This window comes from Lagopus muta, chromosome 5 (assembly GCF_023343835.1).
Source record: "Lagopus muta isolate bLagMut1 chromosome 5, bLagMut1 primary, whole genome shotgun sequence".
NCBI classification, from domain to species: Eukaryota; Metazoa; Chordata; class Aves; order Galliformes; family Phasianidae; genus Lagopus; species Lagopus muta.
This window is the reverse complement of record NC_064437.1, coordinates 25,887,762-25,912,120: the sequence shown is the minus strand read 5'-3', so window position 1 is coordinate 25,912,120 and position 24,359 is coordinate 25,887,762. Positions and strand designations below refer to the sequence as shown.

At 40.1% G+C, this 24,359-nt stretch overlaps 1 protein-coding gene across 3 annotated transcripts in view; it reads right to left on the bottom strand.

The window, feature by feature from the left end:
• Positions 1–24,359, bottom strand: part of COP1 (COP1 E3 ubiquitin ligase) — a 127,024-nt gene that overhangs the window by 88,013 nt on the left and 14,652 nt on the right. For all 3 annotated transcript variants that reach the window (XM_048944174.1, XM_048944176.1, XM_048944175.1), the window contains exons 7-11: positions 15,133–15,192; positions 13,106–13,182; positions 8,050–8,107; positions 4,329–4,443; positions 727–862 (exon numbers count right to left, since the gene is read on the bottom strand). In XM_048944174.1, coding sequence (XP_048800131.1) covers positions 727–862; positions 4,329–4,443; positions 8,050–8,107; positions 13,106–13,182; positions 15,133–15,192 — 446 coding nt within the window. The remainder of the gene's footprint in view (positions 1–726; positions 863–4,328; positions 4,444–8,049; positions 8,108–13,105; positions 13,183–15,132; positions 15,193–24,359) is intronic.

Here is a 24,359-nt window from a genome sequence, read left to right as displayed (position 1 = left end):
CAGGTCCCAGCTTCTCCCTCTTCTGTGTGCTTTCTCAGGCTTGATCCCTAAGGGAGCTGGTTCATGAGATGAAACTCGAAGAAACTGATTCTCTTGAAAGACATTTCACTGGCTTTTATGTCCAAACAGGTCCATTGCAGGCTCAGACCTTACTGGTACAGAAGACATGAGCCTCCCATACAGCAAAGGGTGCAGAGTTGTTGTTGGCACGAAAGGAATTATTGTGTTGACGTTACCATAACCACCCCCTCACTAGTTTAAGCACAGCAAAAAGAGCTTCCAACGCTTAGCAGAGGTCAAGCAATCGCAGTCACAAACAACTCAGCTATTTAATATTCGCCATTACGACTGGCTCCACAAACAAGATTTAATAACACCACAGATTCCTAAAGTTACCAACATCAGGAAAAATGGCTTAAAATGCTAGATCTCCATTATTTTTTAATGCAACTGTACCATGAAGGGGACCGAGCCTACAGCAGCCTTCATGCCTTACCACAAGGGCTTCTCAAAGATTCTGCACTTGGTTTTGATCTATATCAACTGGAAGAAAAGGTACTACTGGATACTCAAGCGCTTTCACAGATCAATGACAACCACACACTCATCACAGAACTATTTTGGTGAAGCCAAAGCATTTACACACCGTATTAAACAAGTGATTAACTCTGCCTCAGCAGCCTGTATCACCACAAAATGCACTGCTAGAGCCACCATATTTCTCACCTGGAGACTATGCTGGAGCCATTGTAGAGGTCACTAGCGTAGGACAGCGTTGCCAGGGGTCGGACAGAATTGTAGCGTGTGAACTTGGACAGACACTCCTGAAATTCATCCAGCTGGCTTGTGGTTCTGCTGTCATCTAGGGAGAGGTAGGAGAGTTGCAGAGGGTGAAAAATGAATAAGGAAGTAAATAAACAACGGCAAACATGATGCATGTCTTCATGTGATAACACCTCTGCTTGTTATCTGGGGAGGATTCTCGGTCAAAAATAGGTTCTCTCTTTTGTCTTTTTGGCATTCCCTCAAGGCAGCAGCATTTTCAGAGCATAAATTCAGTCCTTCCAATGAACCTACTGCATTGAGCATCTGCCTAGAGATCATAAATACGCTTTACTGATAGATGAGCTCACTTATTTTAGTCACATACAAAGCCTATGGGCCATAAGGATTATTAACAGAAAAGCCTTAAGCACATCAAAATGCATGGTATAGAATGTCTAACATTCTGTGGAAGTGAAAACATATTCCTTTTCCCCAGAACTGTACTTCAGGTACAATATGCCTACATTTGGTGTCAATTACATTCAAAATACTTGTAGCAAGAAGTATTTCTCTTGTTACTCCAAAAGCAACAGAGCTAAGGGAGAGCTGTTTCACGGCTAGAGAAAGGAGACAAGCATGAAACCAGAAGACTCCATGTGCTGTAAGTTTTGTGAAATTATGACCTTCAGCAGACAAGATGAAATTGAGCCAGCGTGAATAATAATGATGAATATTCTGTGGAAAATGGAACAGTTCACTACAAACGTTAAAACTAAATTGCAGTATAGATGGCTAAAAATTATTCCCCGAAACCTCACAAGTCTTAACTTTCTTCAGTACAAATGGAATTTTATTTCAACCATTTCAAAATTTAGAATTTCCTATATAAGGAAGAATTCCTAACTTACAGCCATGTCTCATGGACAAGCCAGCTTTCCTAATATGATCAAGCAACTGCAGTCAAACATCAGACAGAGCCCTCAGGCTGTGTAACAACCCCCAGAATTTGCAGCAATTCCCCCTTGTTTTACTTGCTTTGTCTTTCTGCTCCAATACCATGGAAAAGAACGAGCTCAGGGAGCAGCAACAGCTCTAACACACAACGCTTTGGATTATAGGTAGTCCAGTATGCAAGTCACACTACTGAATATTTTGCCTTTTATTAAACCACAGCATCCACTGCAGCAGCAGAAAGGTACACATCACTTGCCTGTGCAGCCGAGGTCACTAAATTATGCTATAGTTAAGCTTCTCTTATCAAATGCATAAGAAAGTGATAAATCTCAACTTACTGGAAGTCTTTGGAAACACTGGGGTGAAAAAAGGAGAAAAGTTGCAACAGTTATTTCTAAAATTTCTGCACTTTGGTAATTTCTTGCCATCAGAAATGATCTTGCTTTGTAACCGTATGGCATTTTGAAGCGTCCCCTGCAAGCTGTTTAATGTTTGACTGCATAAAGAAATAGTGAAGTTCAGTAATAAGCATGTTACAGGGTACAGCCACAGGTACATCACCCACGTCAGATAGATCTAAATGAACAAAGCACTGCTTTAAATTAAACCTTCAGCACCTGACCACTACAGAAAACAGTTCGAGAAGCAGTACATAAACATCTGTAAGTACTTTTCAAAGACTGATTCCTCCTTTGACACTTTACTAGGAGCAAATAGCTGCTGCTCTTCCATTTCCCTCATTTAGAGATCAAGCACACAGTCCTCCTGTAATTTATTCTGCATCTAAGCCTGCAAAACGGAATGTTATTTCTCAAGACATTTTCCTCGTCAAAGTGTGAGGCCATTTCATAATTCCAGCTGTATTACTGCTCCGCTCCTTACTAGAAGATTTTCAGGCATCTCTTGCAAAAACCTTTATATCCGTATTAAATCCTATTTAAAATGTGTCAAAAATCAGGAATGACTTTGAAGAGAAGAAAATCTAATTAAGCATTACAGGTTATCCCTTATTTAGGGCAAAAACTGCAGTAGCAAATCCTCCACTTTTGGTGCAGCTGACACACACATAAACAAAACAGCTTCTCCGCATTCATATTTATAGTTCCAATTATGAAGAAAGATGCCTTCAACAAGGGAATGCTGGGAAAAGTCCAATTTGTTATTCTTAGTTAATAAACGTATTATTTTAACAAAAACAGCTCCGTATCACCAAGATAACACGTACGGAAGCATCTCTGCATGATCTGTGAAGTACTGCAGCCTGCAGAACATTGAGAGCTCCTCGCAGGAGCCTGGCTGGCCATACACAACTGCCTTCCTCCCATCTTCCAGCTGCTGAAGCCCATCATGCCACAATTTGTTAGAACTGTGTTGCTGGACACGATGGGATCTGAGTCAGCCACTGCTCTGACACAGACATGCGCCAATCTTCCACCTGAGAGTGAGTTCTCCTAAAACACTCGGCAGCCTCCGAACATGAAAAGACCATGGTTTTTTTTTGTTAATTAATAATAATTTTTTAAAAGCTTGATAGTTTTTAAGCAGCCAAACCTCAAACTAAATTAACAGAGTATTCACGGAGCAGGGATTTGTGCCCCAGCTTGCTTGCTGATTCGTGTCCTGACAGGTTGGTCCTTGCCTTCCAAGTCTATAAGTAAAGATGCTCTGCTGCAGCAGCCTCTGCCTGCATTATTTTTGTGCTTCTGAGGCTCTTTCTCAACCCTCAGTAGCTCCCTGCTCTTCACTGTAGCCTCTCCCTCTTTGCATAAGCTGCTGCTCGCTTGGTGCTGCACATCTCTTGCCTGACACAGCCCATTGCACAAAACTTTTTTCCCAAAAGCTTGCTTCTTCCCCAGGGGAGCCAGAGAGCAACCTTCCTCTCCCTTAAGAGGCATTTATTTGACCTGTTCACTTCCAAAGAGAATATTGTTATATAATTAAGAACCATCCATCCACCATGTAACAATTACTCTAGCCTGCTGTCACACTGATACTCAATTATGAATGAGGCAATCTAGGCAACTGTGAAAACAGCTTCTAATTCTACAAAACAAGTCTTAAATCTAAGGTGTGCCCCATGGGATAATGACATTGCTGCACACTCAGCTTCTATACTTCAAGCCATTTGTTAACTAAGACTCACAATCTGGATCTCCAAGTATTGTACCGCACATTAAGTATGGGAACATTTATCAATTTGTTTTCACCTCTCAAGTATTTTGATAAGTGTTTTAATGACTCTACTTATTCCACATCTAGAAGAAAGACTACCTAGCCACTGCTTTCAAATGTCTGCACCTTCAGAACAAAGATTAGTGAAAAATTATTTAGTGGTTACAACCTTCACAGTACAGCATTACAGAGCAACATGTGCGCCCCTCTGAAACAACTGTATTACATTTTATAGCTTAAAAACCTCAAAAATTGGTCAAGAAAAATCTACACAGGATGACTTGAAGTAATACCTGCATATGTACAGCAACACACCCAGGCAGGGAAAAAGCAAAGGCTTCTCAAGGCTTCTCTCTTAAAAGTGAAGCTTTCCTGAAGAGTGGGACTGTGAAAAGTAAATGATGCTGGAAGTTGAACACCAAGCAGGAGGAACTCACCTGAGACACGTGTCATCCTTGTGGAAAAATAGCACTGCTCTAGGTCCTCAAAGTGAGCTGTGAGCCGCTTCCGTCGTGAGGCTAGCGTGCTGTTATACCATGGCTGCTTTTTGGCCTGAATGGAGAAGAGAACATGTTTCTTGAGAGAGGAAAAGCCAGGCCCGAGGTCTATTTCAATAGATTCCAAGAAATTGAAATACAATTTATCCTCTGTATCTGGTGAGTCAGAATTTTACAACAACAATGAAGAATATCTTGTTGCTATCAAGTCACAACCAGGGTCTCGCACTGCACCTTCTAACCTGAGAAGCAAGAGCAGCTCCTTTTAGATAGGGGTTTTCTGAAGCTCTGCAAGTTTAACTTCACCCCCATGACAGGTGACAGCAACCCATGGGGAGCCACATATTGCATTTGTGCACATAGACAGAGGCCCAACATACAGCCTTTCAGCTTCCCAAATCAAATGGTCTGTACAAGAATTACTCCCTAGATCCCTAGCAAACCACTGATAAAGAGCAGGGGCTGTTTATTTTAAGGAGTTAGTTAGTGAATTATTTCTTTTGAAGTAACTCAGTACCTATAAAAGTAAACAAAGGAAGAAAGAAGCAGGAATACACTACGAGACCAAGTTCAAAGGTTAATTGAAAAGAAGTCCATGAAACACAAAAAACCACCACTTCCCAACCTACACAAGCATCAGTGCTAAGAGGGAGAACTGAAACTACATAAGCAAGCTCTCCCTTTGAAAGCAAACAGAAAACAAAGTGCTTCTTGTTTCAATCGCTAGTGAAAGGAACAAATTCCTCTACTGCACAGGGATGAAGAGCATCTTGCTTTTGTTTGTGTTTCAAAAGTCTCACACATCACTCAGAGACAATGGGAGAACTTAAAAAGAACCAACAGCTCTGCAGCAAAGAATTCCTATGGCACAATACCCTTGAACACACACAAGGGGTACAGCCTCTCAAGCACTAACAAAACTCATTCAGCATGTGCCACGAAGAACACTGGTTCAATTCCCCCTCAAATCACGAGGCAGAATGGGGCTGCTCTCATTACAACCGTCAAGAAGCCAACAAGAATAAACAAAGTTTAGAGCCTACTTTGAGATTCTGCTTATAACTGTACAAACAGTAACCTAAGGCTCAAGGGAAGAAACATACCCCAAGCAATGAAACTTCCAGATGCCACTTCCCGTGCGAGGCCCCTGGCTATGTGCTGACATCTGTGACTCATGGCTCGACAGCTCGTTTCATCTTGAAAGCAGCTCCAATCTCAAAACACATTTCCAGTACTGGAAAGCACTCCTACCTCAACACCTTTTGAATATAATTTTCTAAAGCATAACAGCTTTAAGAGAGATGTAACAGAATGCTTTACAGAATCACTCCCCTAATTTTGCACTCCTGCTCGCACGCGCTCCAGCCTCTCCTCACACATCAGACGTGATAAGGGCTCAAGATGACTCAAGAACCAAGGCACTCCAGTCTCGTTAAGACAAACAAGCCTGTGACATGATGAGTGAATATTAGCCATGCTCATCTCTGATCTGCTGGATGTGTCCAGTCCGCGCGGAGGTAAGCATCAGTGTTTTGAAGTAGCTTGCCTGCTGGGTAATACATCAGCAGAGGAAAATTCCCTCGGAGCAGTCTCAGACTGGCACCTGGTGACCCAGCTGTGCTGGGAATCGGACTGCATCTTGAGCTGAGACTCTGCAGCAAGAGGTTTAAAGCTGCTCAGGCTTTTATATAAAAACATTTATTGATCTTCTAAGCAGAGAAGACTGCTTGATGGCTAGTTGTTAAGCAATGCTAGGAAACAAGAGTGGAAAAAATAAGGCAGTGAAGGAGTGAAAAGGAGTGATAACACATCCAGTGTTTTCTATTCAACTGCTCGCTATATTAAAAACTGAGAAAGCTATTAGTGTTGTTCCAGTTGAGAATGGTAAGTAAGGGTTACCCTTATCAAGAGTGATTCTTCTGTCTGAAGTCCAGTAGGCACCCTAAAGAGTCCTCTCAAACAACCGTGGAAAACCTTCACAGCTGCACACAAGCTCCTCATTTTCAGCAGAAAAGCCAGGGACTGCAACTAAGTACTACCTGCAGAACTCCCTAGTGCCTATGCAACTTGTCCACTGCTTTCTTCTGAAGCTCAGTCTCTGCAAGAAAATTGTCCTGTGGCTCAGTGACACATAAACTCTTCCTTAACATGTTTGCAAGCAATGCAAAAAGTAATTACACTGTGAAAGCAAGCTATGCTGTCCTTTCTAGCTAAGTTGCACACTGCCAGCAGTAAAAATCTGCAATCTTTGTCGTGACTGACAATTTAAAGTGTACACCTGAATTTAAATTCTTAGAAACAGCCTCACTGCAGAAAAACTTTTTACTGTGAAGTCATATTGAAATGAGACTACCTTTGAATGAAGTGTTTAAGAGTTCCCTCTCAACTCTCCATCCAAACATACATTAAAGTTTGATTAGTAAATTTGCACTAGAGAGTATAGACCTTGCACTGTCAAGGACAAAGAAATTGGATTTCTTGAGGACAAAAAATAATCTCAAACAAATACGACTGTCATACTGAATGACTAGAAAATCTAGGTTGTTTGCTCTGTGCAGTACAGCTATGTTTTTTTTTTTTTTTTTTCCCATTTCAAAGGAAAAATTAAAGTACTGAGACAAGTAGTGTCAGTAGGGAACAAACACTATACCATATCAGTCCCAAACATAAAATCCCCATGAACATTTCATGTGCCCTTTGCAGTAAGGTAAAAATGTGACATTTTGCTTAAGCAAAAACCCCACAGACTGCAGCAGAAGGAACAACAAACTTTTTTTTACACAGATTGAAAAAACTCCTCATTACTAATAAGTTATACAGCTGCAAACAGAATTCTGCATATGCACTCAAGCTCAAAATTTAGGTGCTTTTTCTTGATATCAGTTACTTAGTCAAATAAAATCCAGCAGCACTTCTGTTAATTTGCCAGTTCCTGAGTTTCTCTGTGGCAGCACACAACAAAGCACCTCAGACACAAGTTAACACATAAACAACAGCCTAGCTAAATAAAAACTCACCTCTATAGTCAAAACCCCTCTGATTCAGTGAGCTGGATACCAGTGTCATCTTTGTAGCCCAGATGAACCACTCTGAACTGCAAGACCACAGCAGTGCTGTTTGTCATTTGGTAAGCTGTGTGAGTCAGACCAAGTTTGGAGGCTGCCTGCCAAATGGCCTCACTGTATGCTGAACCTTTTGCCCTCTACAATATGAATTCTTACTACAATTTGTAAGGCACTAACAATGATAAACTACAAGGCAACTGTATATTTGGAGAATGAATGTTCTTGGTTTAGAAGTCAGACTTGATCCAATGCTATGTAATTCAATGCAGAGCGTCAGGGATTTACCTCTCTTCTAAAACACTGCTAACTTGGGAGATGAAAAGCAGAAAATATCCTCTCTGCCCTGGAAGAGTCAGCTTTGGGAATAAAGTCACACACCTAATAAGTCAGTTATTTTCTTAGCTTGCATCACTGTGAATATTCACAGCTACGCACAGTCATTCCTACCGCTATAGTTTCAGCTCCAGTTTGGCCACATAACCAGTTAAAGCAACAGGCCAGTTGACTGGCACCCTGGAGATGGTCTGTGTTGTGCTGTGATGTCTCCACATCCACTGTTCCTTTCCCCTCGTGCACAGACACATGTATTACCTTACCTGAGAACTGCCACTGAAGCCTGGAGGCTGGCTGTACTCCGTGGAGTCAATAATACTACTGCAAACACAAAAGAAATAGTCTGCTTAAATCACTGTACAATCATCCTTTATTATTTCCAACCTCTTCTACTCTCCCCCAGCCTTTTTACATCCTGTAGCATACTTACCTTTGAAACCCATTTTATAGACATGGAACACAATGCTGTTTTTTATTTGGGGATACAGGAGCAATATGGATTTTTTGTTCTGTTTTTAAATGCACAATGTCTAGAACAGAATGCTGATCAGCTCTGTACATACAATAGATTTGTTTACTGTCACACACAATTTAGTGTAGTACAATCTAATAATTTCTAATTAGAATGCAAATGCATATCTTTTGCATGAAATATGCAGGTTAACATCCTGAAAAATAACATGCTACCAATTGGTTTCCAGTTCCTTTAAATTAAAAAAAGAGAAATTTAAATCTGTTGCATTTGAAACAGCAGTGTGAAGAAAAACCTAAAGGAATCAGCTTAAGAAAGACACAAGTGTTCCAGACATCTCTGAACACACACAGAACAGACACCAGCAATGAAATACAGAACTAAACTCAAATACCAACGGCCAAGAGTGCTATTACTAGAAACTGCTATGCTACATACAGCTCCACAGTTAGTATTTATAATTACACAGCATATCTAAGTCACTGCTTTTAAAACATAACATACACATGCCAACTCCAAATGTTTCGTTTTCAAAAATGCAAAGGTATCTGATAGAGCCAAAAAGAAGGTGCTAAGTACACTTTTGTTTATGGGCAAAATACAAATAAAGCACTGAAGTCAGCTTAAAGCACCCCTATTCAAAAATTTTAAATGCACAACACCATTTTGTTAATCACAAATAACACATTACAAGTATCACTGTTTCTGATTTGTTGGAGAAAAAGGATTTTTCAGAAACATTTCTGCTGCGTCATTTCAATTGATTTGGACAGAAGCTATGCTCGTTATTCTCAGCTTTACTTATAAGTTAACCCTAGATTTAAGCACCGCCTGGGAGGAGCTGAACATTTCTTTAAAAAGCTGCCAGAACATTTCCATAAGTCCTGGTTTTGGAAGAGATGGTTGCATGTACTGATGTTCAGGTAATGGCTGCCAGAACAGATGGGCAGACATGACATTCTTGGTCATGAATCAAGTGGTCTGGCTGGAACACCAGTCAGGGTACCTGCAAGTCTAGGGAGGATGAAATAATGGTATTGGTGCTTAAGTATTTCTCTGAATGCTTTAAAGCTCTCCTGGAAGTAGAAACAGATGAGAGATGATTTTAAAGTATCGCTAGTGGCTAACTTGCAAGATGAGATTGATTGGAGTTCTGTAACAAGCAAGACAAAAGCTGCAAACAAAGAAAATCTAAGGGATAGAAATCATTATTTGCTGCTAGCTATTGCAAAGGAGAAATAGCAGAGTTGTTTCAAGCACAGTCATGGACAATGAACTTTAAATTAGGATGTGGCCACATGAAATAATGAAACACATACAGTAGATCCTGCCAGGAACAGCATGGATAAGACACTCGGCTGGAAAGCAATGAAGAAGTACTCCAGTCCGAGACAGGTATAGCAGCAATTAACAGCAAAACACACAGACTTAGGGTGTCTAGTCTCGTTCTGCTGCAGGTTGTCTGGTGATGTAAAGCCTTCAGGAGTGCAGACGTCATTTCCCTAACCAGAATACAAATTCAAAGCTGTTTCTGCATGGAGCCTGAAGCAGAGTTAAGCTGGCATATGTTTGCACGTTTCCCATTTAAAAAACATGAAGCAAATAATCAGAAAAATCAAAGTTTCCTCTGAACTCCTTTTAAGAAGCTGTAGCAGCAGGCTCAATTAGGAAATCCAGCTACACTAAAATGACGTATTTAAAAACCTGGAATGAGAACAACAACGCAGCAACCTGCCTCTGTAAGTCACGTTTGTTACATTCTTATGAGATGGTAAGAGCAAATTCAAGGGAAGGAGATCAGGATTTTGGTAACTGAGGCCGAGTTACCAGGCAACTAATTTTTTTTTTTTTTTTTTAACATCAGAATTTCTCCCCAGAAACACCTATTAGAGTAATGGTTTGTTATGGCTATTACTGCCTGAATACCTAGCCACAGAGAAGCTGCTGCTTCTATCTCCTGTTTGCACCATCTACCCATACCAAAAATAGCACACAAGCCTGTTCTGACAAACCCAGAACTATTTGTTCTTTTCCCTATTCTTCCCGTTCTCTATTAGTATACAAACCCAGCAATCTGCAGTCCTGTAAACAAGTGGCATGCTATTACTCAATTGAATATTTCCTCACGCCCTGTACAAGCATAAAAGAAAAAACACTTGTTTCTTGAAGCAGAGAACGCTCTGAACATGATAGTTGTGTTTGTTTTCTTGCTAAGCGACTCAGAATGGAGGATGGGGGGAGGCACAGTAATTCCACATTTTGAAGACGTTGAGGACGCTTGAAAAAAGCAACAAACAATGAAAAGAATTAATGAAGCAAGGCTGTAATTTAGAGCAAGTAGTTGAATAAGGGCAAGTCACTGGAGACCAGATAAAACTGATTTGCAGACAGCTATATTCTTGGCTTTAAATTCAAAGACTATAGAGTTGTTTTTGTTTTTTTGTGTTTTTTTTTTTTTTTATCTCAGCAGAGATCTACGATAGCCTTGTGCTATTTATGAGTTGTACTAGCAAGTTTGATTGTATTTCTTTATCAAGGTGTTTAACATATTAACAAGTTATACTCCAATTTAATATACCACTTTAACTCAGGTAAAGTGCAAAAAAGTCTTTGCCAGTTTAACATCGTTTTAACAGAGAAGTGAAACTACCCCAAAAATATTTGCATTTCATCCTTTCTGATTCACAGCACCAATAAAAAGCACTTGGAACATTAAATATATCAGCTACCACAGAACTGGAAAAACCCGCAGATTTTAAAGCTCCTATCAGTTGCCCTGCACCCCTCTTCCCAAGCAGGAATCGCAGCCAATTTGGGAGATACTCCACAAAACTTAGACTTAACATTAGGAAAAAGAAAGAAGAATTTCAAGTGGTAGAAGTTTCCGGAATCAGACTTCATGTAATTTAAGCCAATTCAATTACTTGTATTACATAAAACCACATCATCTGTCAGGAACAGGGAGGGACAGAAGCCACAAGAGCCAGGTAACTAAGGATGCCTGTTCAGACATTGCCTTCACTTACTATTTCCTCTTGCACTACTCACAACTACTCTTAACATAGCAATGCCATCAAGAAACAGAAAAGCAATCAGCAAATCCATGTAGTGCAGAAAGACACTATATACTTTGTGTTATATATATCACAGTCCTAGTATTATGCTGTACAACAGGAGAAGGAGAAAGAGGCTCAGACACAGCTGAGATAGAACAGAAGAAGCATAAGAAGGATCCACTAAGTAAACAGTCCCATGATTTCAGCAGCTGCAATGGTCTGACCTACCATCATCTCCCAGCAGGCCTCAGCTGAAACTCCCTGAACTATTCAGGACACTATCTTACATCTTCAAAAGCAAGGACAGAGAACAATTGACCCTAGCACATGAAATAAGGAGGCATAAGAAATAGTAAGAAATTCTCAGTAGACTGAAATCAGCGTACGTCACACACAGCAGATACTCAAACCTTCTCACAAAAACTCTTGAGCTTAAAGCGTTATTTGAGATTTCAATAGATAAAGTTCTCCAGGAGCTTGTTTGTTAATTTGCCCCAAGTAACAAAGATACATTTCTACTCGTAAATACAATCTTCTCAGAAAAAAAAGGCTTCTACGCCTGAAGGCGCTCAACGTGTGAGGAACAAATTCAGCCCAGCTCTTGCTGAAGTTATCCCCAAGCAGAAGTGACATGAAACAAACCACAAGCAATCTGTTTAATAGCCAACAACCAGAAAACTAGCAGAACCTGACAAAAATCTCATCAGCTTCACAAAACTGATGTTTGGCAAAGCAGCAATAACCACACGGAAAACACACCCACACCCAGATGTTGGGCAAGCAGCGAAGGACAAAGCAACAAATGCTGCTCCCATCCATCTCTGCTATATTCCTCTCCATTAAAGCCAACTAGAACTTCCTAGAAATACTACTGATTCTTTTCTCCATCCAAAAATAGCAACTTAGTAAAAATTCCCAGCCACTAGTGCTGCACTCCATACCAACGCATTGTTCCTACATCTATCCAGGAGAGGTAATCTGATCGTTTCTGTCTAGCTTGCTTCTGAGCTACCAGGTTTGGAGTTGCTAATTGCAGTAATGGTACCAAGAAATTCTGTAACAGGAATCAACTGCTTACAGAATGCTTGCTATTAAAGAAATACACTTGGGAGAGGTAGGAGAGATGATCGTTTAATAACGTAACTTGGCCCTGTGAAATCAGAGCTTTCTTCCAACTGAAAAAAATGTGGCTATGAAGAGCACAGCACTTCAAACCTTGGCACATGCAACTTGGATGTAAGAAGCATCTGTAATTTTGTCATCAAGAAACCAGACTGTGCAATATTCCAGACTAAAATCCACATTGAAAATATGTTATTAGAAAGGCATTTCATTAAATCAAAGCAGACAGTAGGTAAACCGAATCAACACTATGTGCATTTTACAGTCTGATTCTGTAAGCAAGTACCTTTGGTCACTCATGCGGAGTGGAAAAGCCAGAGGACACTGGCATCTTGCAAAATTATGTTTTCATATGTCAAAAAACTGCACAATGTCCAATACGTATTTAATAGTAATATTTCATACCATAGCAAAGGCTTATCACTCATGTTAACTAGCCCATCCTACATCTAAAAACATCAGCTTCTCACATCATCTGGATTGGAGAAGACTTTCTCAGAGGACAATCTTTTCACTGCTTTGTTCATGTGAATTTATACCAGTAAAATCAAAACATGTAAATACTGTATGGTACTTTTGCTTGTGTTTCGTGCATGGCAAGGAGAAGACTAACAAGTACAGCACAGCATGTACAGCTGCAGATCCAAGTTCCAAGTGGCAACTCCATACCTGTGCGAAGGTGAGGGAGCTTCAAACTGCGGCACCGTACTGTCCTCACTGACTGGGGAGTACAAGCCACTCATTTCCTGAAACAGAAAGCCAGATTACAGCAAAGCTGACAAAACATCAAGAGTAGGTACATTTCAATATATGGAATTTACATAGACTTCCTTGCATTTATTTTTTTTCCTAACAAAATAATGAACTGTAGCTTCAATTCTTCAGTTCCCTCCTGGAAGCTTCCCCCTGAAGCTGAATACCTGAAGAAACCTTGATTTTTTTTTCCCATTTATTTTTTCTTTCAGGTATTGTTCCAGACAAACCCAGGTATCATCTAGGTTTATGGAATCACACAGCTGCAGTGATTTTTTGCCCCACAAAAGGCAGTTGTAAAGTTTATACTCAAACAAAGAGAAAACACCAGTGGATTTAGTTAACATCCAAGAGTCCCTAACCCAGCATCTCCCTTAAGCACAGCAGAACAAGCAAGCTCTAAGCATATTTTTGAGACACATGCTAACTTTTATCCAGCAGCCTTCGCAGCTATAAAGTTATGTCAGATGTAGGTCAAAGAAAGAACAGCCACAAGACAACAGGGCAAAGGTGGTATTGTGCTCCAGACTTAAAAGAGGATCTATGAGTCTTCTGTGGAGTAGGTGCACAAGGGAAACTTTACACATGAACTTGGCTTTGTCACTTCCAGTCCAAATCACTACAGTGCACCCAGTACGAGATTGTATCTTTAATCCATTTAAGAAATTGAAGCTATGCAGGATGCTGCAGCTCATTAGTTAGGGGGCCAAAATGTTCCAGGACGTTACTGTTACTTTTAGGATTCCCACTAGGTGCCCATTAGTTGTTAAGCAGAAAGTGAGATATTTGTGACAAGAGAGATCCCAGGCTTCAGAGGTCAGCACTGAGGTCACTGTCACACACTGGATACATACCCCAGCTGCAGCCCACTGAACTGCCAGATTAAAGAGCAGAAAACCAGGTAGCTAGATATTCTCCAAGGGACCCCACAGCTTTAAGAATAGCTTCTCCTACATTTGAAGGCCTATTTTACCAGTCTAGCAAGCTAAGGCATATTTATTTCCCAAGAGCTGAGAAAGATTCAGGGAAGCCAGCTTGAAACACACTGTTATCTGCTGAACTACAATTTGCATAGTTATCAGCTGAAGGGAAGTTCCTGCAGCTGTCAGTTCTATTTATACTTCGATAATTCATCAGCATGTGCATGAATTCAACATAAATGTAGAAATCTAAGAGGCTTTTGGGCAGTGGATGGGAGATAGGACTGACTGCTTGAGGCAAGCAAGAAGAACAGCAGCCATGCAAACTGATTCCCAAGAAGCTCTAAGGGAAATCTACTTAGAGAGGTGGCAGAATCTGATGCATTCCTAAAACAGTTTCCTACCTCTGAATCAAAACACTAGGATGACTGGGGGAAAGGATCAAGCAGAAACCTGAAGGACTGTATGAGGATAGCAGGATTGAGCTGATGGGCTTACAAATACTTAGAGAAATAATTCTTAACAAAAAAAATCTCAAGAGGATCCTGAGGATCAGGAAGTAGCAGATGGTTTCTGTTCTGACATGCAGCGGGAGCTGATTCTGCTCCTACCCTGCCTCTGCATTATAGCTCTCTCATGCACCCCTGATGCATCTCCATTTCTACTGTGGCAATGTTGCTAAGATTTAAACAGCCTATACAGACTGCCAGAATAGGGCAACACAAAAATCATAAATCATTATCAATAAATTGGCTGTTGATTTCTAGCAATTCTAAAACACTACTCACATAAAGAAATTGAAAGATATGATTACGTAAGAGCTAGGTTTCAATAAAGCCCTCCTTTACTAACCTGCAGTGTGCACACATCAACTATGTGAACAAATTAAAGAAAGAGCATCATCTGTTCATTTTCCCATTACTGAAGCAACTGCCATAAATTTAACACATCAGCCCCACAGCAAGGCAGACAGCTTGATGGAAAAGAAAAATTGCCAGTCAGAACAACGTCTGGGCACCTCACCTCTACTCGTTTAATATCTTCTTCCAGAACACTTAGCTCCTTCTGGATCTGCTCCAGTTGCTGTGGATAAGAGAATGGGAGAAATCTAAATCAATCTGCACAGCACCGCTGCCAAAATAAATTAAGATCTTTTCAGAGAGAAACCTTAACTATTGTAACTGTGATTCAAGAGTCGCTAGGCAGATGTTCACATGTATAGATTGACATAAGTATGCACAAACTACTTTTAAGACAAAGTTGTTATCGTAAAATGGTACAAAACAAGAGCATGATGTACTTTGATTTTAAACACAAAGATCCACATCATTCAAAGTTACACTTCTACACTCCCACAGCACCTTCCATGCAAGATATTTATAACTTGTTTACAAGCACTGAACACGATCAGGCAAAGACCCCAAGAACGAGACCACAATCACTTCATCCATGAAAAAAAATGTGAAATACTTAGCTAAAAAGTATTATGAGCACTTCCCTTTCTAGCAGTTAATCTACTAATTGACAAGTTAAAGTTTCTAGTAAGATTTTCAGATTGGCAAAAACACCCAATATGACCAGGGAGAGATTTGCTCCTGGTACGAAGCAAGCGTGGCATTGCTTTAAAAGGTGCAAAACCTTGGATTACACCACAGATTCCAGCCAATCTAACCAAGGTCTGTCTGTGAAAGGCTCAGAAGGAAACTTCTTCCAAACTCACCAGCCACCATTTCCTTTCCCTTCTTGGGGTCACACTTTTTTTTCCCTCTCTAACCAGACATTGCCCCGGTTTGACTCATCACACACACAGCGAAACCCACAGCCTTGGTGCTTACTGCTTACTCCTAAGCAAGAGTATCACCTGCTCACCAGCTCTAATTCTCACTCCTCATTCAATAGACATCTCCCATCCAGACACCCACACAGCCAGTGCTCAGCCTCTCAACATTCAAACACATGCACCATACTAGGCGAGAGCTCTAAACAGACCAACCCTGGCTTCTGTGCAAGCCCAACTTACTGACATGCACAACCCTAACTAGGAGAATTAGAAGTCCACCTGACTTGCTTCACCTTGCCATAAAGATCTACAGACAGCTAGCACTGTGGCATTTGACCAGAAGCTATTATCAAGTTGGCAAGTCCACTGGAAGTGCATTAAGCACAACATTCTTTGAAGGCCAGTCACATTTTTGCCTCAATCTATTTACATCAAATTGACCAAAACTAAAATTATTAGCACTGCATTACATAATACTCTTAGCACAACATATTCCCAAGAATGTCTGGCAAATTGTTTCTGAAGACTTATTCCCTCAAGGGCCATTAGAATGACAATCTTTTGCTTAAAGACTAAAATTCCCAGTATTGACCAGCACTGCAAATACTGGCATGCTCTGCATCAGAAAATCCATTCTTTTAATCTACCTTTTTCACATGAAGAATGCTTCTGTGCCTGAAGACAGGAGAGGATTGCTGCATTCACACCTATTTCTAAGATGGCAGCATCTTCCTTGGAATGAGATGATGCTGTACGTATATCATAGCCACCCTACTCTGAAGTCTTCAGTTCACAATTTTAGTCACAGACAGCACAGGTTTAATGGTTTAAACCTAGAGTGCCACAGATAATTTACAAACCACTACATATAACAGATAATTCCATTTTCACTTGCAAAACCTACAGCAAGAATAGCAGGTGGTGCTACAGCTCCAAGATTAGTGGTAAAGTTAAATGACACTTGCACAGTATGGGCCCTGCCTGTGCTCAGCTCTAGCAGTCAAATACCATTAGTCCCCTACTTCTATAAACTTATTTAAAAAGAAGTTACAAAACCTCACTTAGAAGTTCCAAAATTACAGCAAGGAAATGAGCTATTCTACAATGGACTGGACCACGGCCAAACTAGAAGACTGAAAAATAACTGATGGCTGTTGCCATCATGTAACCAGGAGACCTTTTTATAGGCACCAGAGCAGATACACTTCATTGGCCAGCTTTTAGTAACTACTGCATATTGCCCAAAGTACCCAAGACTTCATTTGCTGTTGCTAATTCTTCCTTCCAGTTACGTTTAAAAGAGCAATCAAATTTATCAAGCAGCAGCAAGCCTAAGAATGAGGTAAGTGTGTTGCATGTTCACTTCAGGAAGAGTCTTCTGACCCCATAAGCATCAAACCAGTTACCAGTACTCACACTGTGACCACCTTTTTTGGTAGCTCAGATATCTCATGGTTCTGCTTTAGTCTACCAAAGTCCTTAAATCAGTCCATGTTCATTCCAATTCTAATCTGAAAAATGAGATGGCTGAATTATAATTGCTTGCCACTGCAAAACATTTAAGGAAAGCTAAATGAATTATAGTCCTCATAATATGCCCAGATTTATAGGTCATTTGATTTTCAGTCTTGTTGGGCTCAAAAAGCAAGCCAAGTCCTGTCTCACTGATGGGCAGAATCATTTCCGTCAAGCTTTAGATTAAGTTGGCATAATGCTTAGAATGAATGCTTAAACAAATGCACAAAGAGAACCACTTATTATGAACTCTCAGACATGGATGCCTTCCCCAAACTGAAAGAGCCACTGTGAATAAGCAGAAGTCTTCAATTCAGCAGCTGTAACAAACTCAGTCATTTCAGCTCCACCGTGAATAAATTACAAGAAGCAGGTGTGTAACATTCTGGTCCCAGAAAAAGAGCTTCAGAACATGCAAGTCAAGAACTAATGGACTGGAAAAATAGGGTGTCATAGATCCGCATGGCAATTAAGAAAAACAAGCTAATGGTACAACTCAGAGCTAGTCTCCGCTAAGCAAAACTTCAAAGACAAACAAGCTTATGCAGTGAACCAGCTGCACAGTATTCTAGTCAGAGTGCACAACTTGATTCCCACACCAGAAGAACAATCTCTTCCAAGTTCAGTCATTTCAGAGGCTGCTGAAGAACTAACAAAATAAAAGGTAACTACTGGCAATATCCTTGTTCAAATGAACAGACTAGGAGTAGTAGTCAAAATAGCAAGTAACAGTAACAGCCAGGGAGAGACATCACAACCACAGAGGTTAGAACAGATTCTGGACATCCTCCAGTCCAACCCCGCTGCTAAGGAAGCTTCCCTACAGTAGGTTACACAGGAAAGCATCCAGGTAGGATTTGAGTATTCCAGAGTACAAGACTCCACCAACTCTCTGGGCAGCCCATTACAGTGCTCTGCCAACCTCACAGTAAAGAAGTTTTTCCTCGTGTTAGTATGGAACTTTTATGTTTGTGCCAATTGCCCCTGCTTCTGCTGCTGGGCACCACTGAAAAGAGCCCAGCCTCATCCACTTCACTCCTTACCACCAGATATCTGCACTACCATTTATAATTGTGAATGAAAAAGATCCTCCTCTCAGTCTTCTTCTGAACCATGTCTCTCAGCATCTCCTGACAAAGGAAACAGTCCAGCACCCTCATCATTTTTGTGGTCCCCACACAGTTACAAAAGAAATGTTACCACAGTAGGTAATGTATGGTCCCATAGCCTTCTTCTTACACAACTTTGCAGATCAGATTCCTTTCAGATCCCCAAGCAGTTGGCGAAAACCCTCTGGTTTGAATTTGAAGCTGTCTAGAATCACAGAATTGCTCAAGTTGGAAAAGACCTTAAAGACCATCAAGTCCAACCCCATCCTAACCTAACCATATTACCCTGTGGGTAATCTAGATACAAAGTTCTCTAAAATCAACTTTCAGCTCTGGTCTAAGTGTACGAAAGGACATCCTCCATCTCTACATTTGTACAACTGTACATCCTCTACAGTTATACAGTGGTAAATGCACCATCAATACCAAAATGCTCCTGACTTTCAATTCAAGAATCTAGGTTGGGATTATTAATCGCAGCTTATACAGCACTAAACACCTTGGTCACAATTTGATGTCAGTTGGTTATCTAGCAACAAACGCAGCTGGGCACAGTGGGGCAATTTTCAATCTCATGCTTTTTGTTTTTCCTGGATCAAGAACTTTCTTCATTCACTTTGGTGAATCCTAGGTGCTACCATCTAGACCAAGGCTCAGCAGAATCTCTCAGTGCCACAGAGATGGCCTGGAAACAAACAGGCAAGAAAACATCACGAGGCAGTCATTTGCCTTCAGCCAACTGGCTTTCCAATTCTAGAAGAAGGATAAGAAAGAAGTAGCAGAAGTTACTTTTTAAGGAAATACTGAGAAATCCCCAACGTAACTCCCACTGAACAGCTTAAACAGAACTTCTGGACTCACATTTTTGGAAACAAGCTATTTTGTGTCAGCTACACTCCTACAACACTCTGATCCAAAAGCTTCATGCATTCATCACTCTGTATACAATAAAGACAAAAACTCTCCACACAACATCCTCTTTCTACATCTTGTCCTTCTACCACCTAGTCCACCAGCAAATTTGAACGTGAATTCTTTTTATCTTTGTACAAGTCTTTGCGTATTATTTTCATTGGTTAATTGTGGGAGATAAGCCTTTTAGACATAGGAGCAGGCCACCCATAAGACCTGTCTTGATGACATATTTCTTCCCTGCAGTCAATACTTCCTCCAAATAGCAATATATTTCCTCTTAGCAGGGGAAGAGCTAACAATGGTTTGGAGACTACATCCTGATTAACACAAAACTCCTGCAAGCAGGATGGGGGATGGCTGGCTAACCAAGTACGTTTCACATTTGTAATTTCTCCCAAGCCCTCTTCAAATAAATCCTCCAGTTCAGGTTGCAGAGACGATGCTTTGAATGCTTGCTGACACAGTCAGGTAGAAGTACACCGCAAGAGAAAGATCACTGAGGCAGGGAACAAAACTGTTTAAACACTGAGATGGATTCAGTTTAATAAATTTATGTACAAGGCCACTTAACTCCTAGCATTAGGTTGCACCCTCCTTTCTTTAGGGAAATCTCCCCCATCTCAGTAGGGAATAACACTCAGCTACTACACACTGATATTTCTATGGTAATCCCCAGCTGTCTGTTCATACCCTAACTGCATCCTTGGCTTATCACTACAGTCAGAGCTCACGTCTAATTGAGCAGCTTAGAAATGCAAATAGATGTAAAATACCAGTTATTTAAGTGCAATGCACAGGAAAGAGTACTATAGCTATAAATTTACCTCAGGAGCCCTGGAATGTAATCAAGACTATATGACAACATAAGAGCATGACTGATTTCTTGTTCTGTCACCTCCTCTTGCTTATTCATTAGTTCATCCTTGTGTGTATGCACAGAACAATAAGATCTGACAGGTGAAGTGATTAACACAAGCTAATGACACCCCTGGAGAATTCATACTTATAATTCCCTGCAATTATCCCACAATAACTAATAACTCCTCTTATTTTTAGTATTTAACATGTTCACAGGATGGAATAATTGGAGATGGTTGGATAGATGTGTATCTGAGGCTGAAAAGGGTGATGATGATTCTGAAATGCTGAGCAAGCATTCAACAACCTGAGAGGTCTTGTTTGGTAAATAGGAGAGACTTAATGTGACCTTATTAGAAATAAAAAATATAAATACAAAGTAGTGACAGCTGCCAAGAGAAGCATGAATGCACCTAGACAACACTGCCTATACAACTTGATTTGTGACATCAGTTGTTAAACTTGTTATCCACCTGGCCTAAGTGTGCTACTTCACAGAAACATTTAACAGACTCCCCACCAAGCAGCTATGCTAAAAGTGGTTTAGGACAAATTATATATACACACAAAATACACAGATTCATATGGTACTACCTAGCTTCATGCAGTAGTGTTCAAACCACGACAAGGTATTTAGTTAAGTCTCCTTAAACCGGTAACAGAAGAGTTTTGGTAGCAAGAGAGCGGATAACAGCAGTTAAGTGTTCAAAATGAACAATCATTTAAAAATAAACAAAGTTAAACTTGAATAAAGTATTTATGCAACACAGCTAAGGTAATGGCATCAAATTACTAATTTTAAAAGAGTCACAGGTTGATGTATTTGGTTTCCCTTGAGAACAGTAATAAACCATAAAGTCAAGCTTTTCATTATTAAACTTGACCTTCTAGACTCCTTGGATCTTTGATTTTAATAGAAGAGCCTGATAGATGGAAAAAAAGGGAAGTGTGCATCCAATTAACTCTGCACACATATGGAAAGGCACACAACCACGCGAAGTTTGTCTTTGAGAAAACCAGCTATTGTGGATGATCAATACACCCATCCACTATAAAACTATCCATTATTTTGTTTAGAAGATATTTTCAGGCTTCAGCCATTTGTTTTCAATCTTTTTCCAAGTCAGATTCTTTTTTCTCCTACTAGTATTGCCAAGGATTTATTTTTTTTTTTAAGCCGTATTGCCATAGGTCAGAAACAAAACATAACCTTAAAAGAAAAAGAACTTGCAAATACCTTTGTACAAAACATATGCAGTAAATTTCAGTTTGAAAGATCAATGTTTTGGAAAGTTATGAACACATCAAAACAGAATTTCTAATGGAAACTCCTGCAGGTGCTGAACTTCACATTTATCTTCTGGAGAAATGATGAAAGTGCAAGAAAGAAGCATTTGTCAGAAGACGACTACAGCAATATTCTGAATTCTTAAGTATGAGTCTGTAGAGTTTTCTTCTAGATGCAACTCCCCCTTTAATAAGTGAAGTCATCACCATTTCATGAAGGTAGGAGGAAAAAACTTTTATGAGTGAAATAAGCAGAGTTACAGGTGGTAAATTATATGCTCTGAACATGTTGTAATGAAATATTATACAAGTACACTAACTCCAGGGCAAGATCTGTATTAACTAACAAAATTGACAGTCCCGAAGAAACTGCAGTCTGTAATTAATAAAAGCTGTTAATAAAATCATGCAATAAATAATATTCAAAGAGGCACACTAGGAAACAAAGTTACCAGGCAATTTTGTATTTCTTTGAAGATTTAAAACAAAAATTTGAAACAGACACTCAATCATACACAAAAGAAGCTGTAACTTACTGAGTGAAGTTGCAATTACTCACTCTGCAGTCATCTGTACTGGAACCAGGTTTGAATTAGTAAAAACAAAAAGAGCAGTGTTCCTTCAGACTCTCCCCACAAAAATAAAGCCTGCTTACATGACTCACAGCTCTGTCAAATATGTTAAACATTCCAGAGTCTTTGCATGTTGAGTTCCATCTTTATTTCTTAACATCACCTACTGAAGCATCAAAAGAAACTTAAAATTTGCTAAAAGATCTGATAACCTTTCCTGTGCTTTACAGCTTATTAAGATAGTCATTTGAACCCCTCTTCCAAACTAGTACTTCAGCTTTTCTGCAGACATCTGCCTGCAGGTTAAGACTTGGATGCATCATCACCATAGGCATAGACCACATCCTTCTCCAAACAGCAGCTCCTCTAGACGAAATCATTTGGAAAACAGAACGGAGTATTTGTAACAAACACTGCTGACCGTGGCAAAGATCTTGGGATTACTATAAAGAACCAACTGGATTAATTTAGCCTGTTGGTAGAACTGGAGTCTTGATTGATGAAAACAGTTTTTCTAAAACCTTCCTAGTAATTTGTATTTTCCACTCTTCTATCAATTGTTTCTTATCTTCCTTATCAAGTGAAAAGAAAGATTGCAAGTGGAAGTCTGACAAGGCTTCATTTCCTAAAAGATGAATGGCAAGGCCAGATGCTAACCACTACAGCAAGCTCAGAACTGACAGGCTTGCACAAATGTCTTCTGAGATGTGACAATCTGCATTTGATGTTAGAATACAAAAGGGGAGGGGGGTTGATAAGAAACAACATCAGAAGTAGTCTTGGCAACAAGAAGGAAAACATAAGCAGGGACAGAAAGAACCTGAAACAGATCCTCTGTCCCAACAGGCTTCAGGATGCTCCCAAGGCCCCCTTCCTAGCCTTAAGAAGTGAATGTCCATTACAACTGAAGCTTAGGGCAAACACAGATGATATGGGAAAGGTTTCCCAGGTGCTGAATATTATTGTCAGTGGAGGAACGCTGCACATGCTAAAAAACAACAAGAAAATACAGAAGCTGTGCATTTCACCCAAACGTAAACTAAAGCAGGCACTAATAGCAAATTCTACTGGGAGAGTTGTTTTAACTCTTTCAGCTGCAGTAGTACAAAGCAGAGTCGTCATTTTTTTTCAAGGCACTGACCTAAACATTGCACAGCTGAACCATCCCAGGACTTCTCAACTAAAGAACTCCCCAGCCAAGCTCTGTATCAGCCTCCCAGACAAACAGAGTTACTGTGAAACTTGGGCAATCTCTCAGTCCCTCAAGCTGCACCATATCTTCACAGTAGGTACTTACTGAGTGCAGTTGGACAGTGGCCAGAGCCCACATTAGTTCTGATGTGAAGGCAGGTCAAATTTGTGACATTATCTGAATAATCCTAAATATTACATGAAAAAATGATAGCAGACATACAACACTCCTCAATCTACAGAATAACTGTTAAAAAAATTGAAAGCTTACAGATGTCTTAGCAGTTTCAAGCAGTGCTCAAGTCTCTGCTGTTTAAACAAGATAAAAACACAGGAATATGTATTTCTTTCTTAACATTGAGGGCTCAGACAAATAGCTTCATATTTAACAAAATAAGTGGACATCTTCACTGACACCTCTAGTATAAGATACCCAAGATATCCTGTAGCATTTGTTTTCCTTAGAAGATCAGGTATCCTAATCAGCAACATTGTCACCACTTCTCAGGTGAGGCTTCCCCTTTTTCCTGTTACCTCTGTTGGTGGTTCTCATCAGAAGGCCATGGATGTCTATTTGCAGACAGGTTCAGGATAACTTCCTTTGGGAAGTTTTATGTAAGCAAATCCTCATGCCACTCTGAACAAGGTTGCTCATTGTGCATCACCTTTACGTGATGTTAATGTTTGCTGCAGACACGCTGCTGGGTCTCAGACTTGTCTTTCAACAAAAAACAGTGCCTCCAGAAAGTTCATTCTTTTGTGGTTTTCACCATCATTTCTGTAGGTTTCTGAGAAATTTCTGCTACCAGAGTGTATACTATTGCATGACAGTAAGCAACAAGTTCCAAACCATGAAAGACAATGCATGATATGGAAACAACTTTCATTCCTTGAGACATTCATTTTGAGACAAGTAAGAAAAGAGCACAGACTATTCATTCTTTTTTGACACAGCATTAGTCATGGCATTCGATACTATCAAATTAAGACAGACCACAATTTCACTCCTTCTCAGTCTTACAA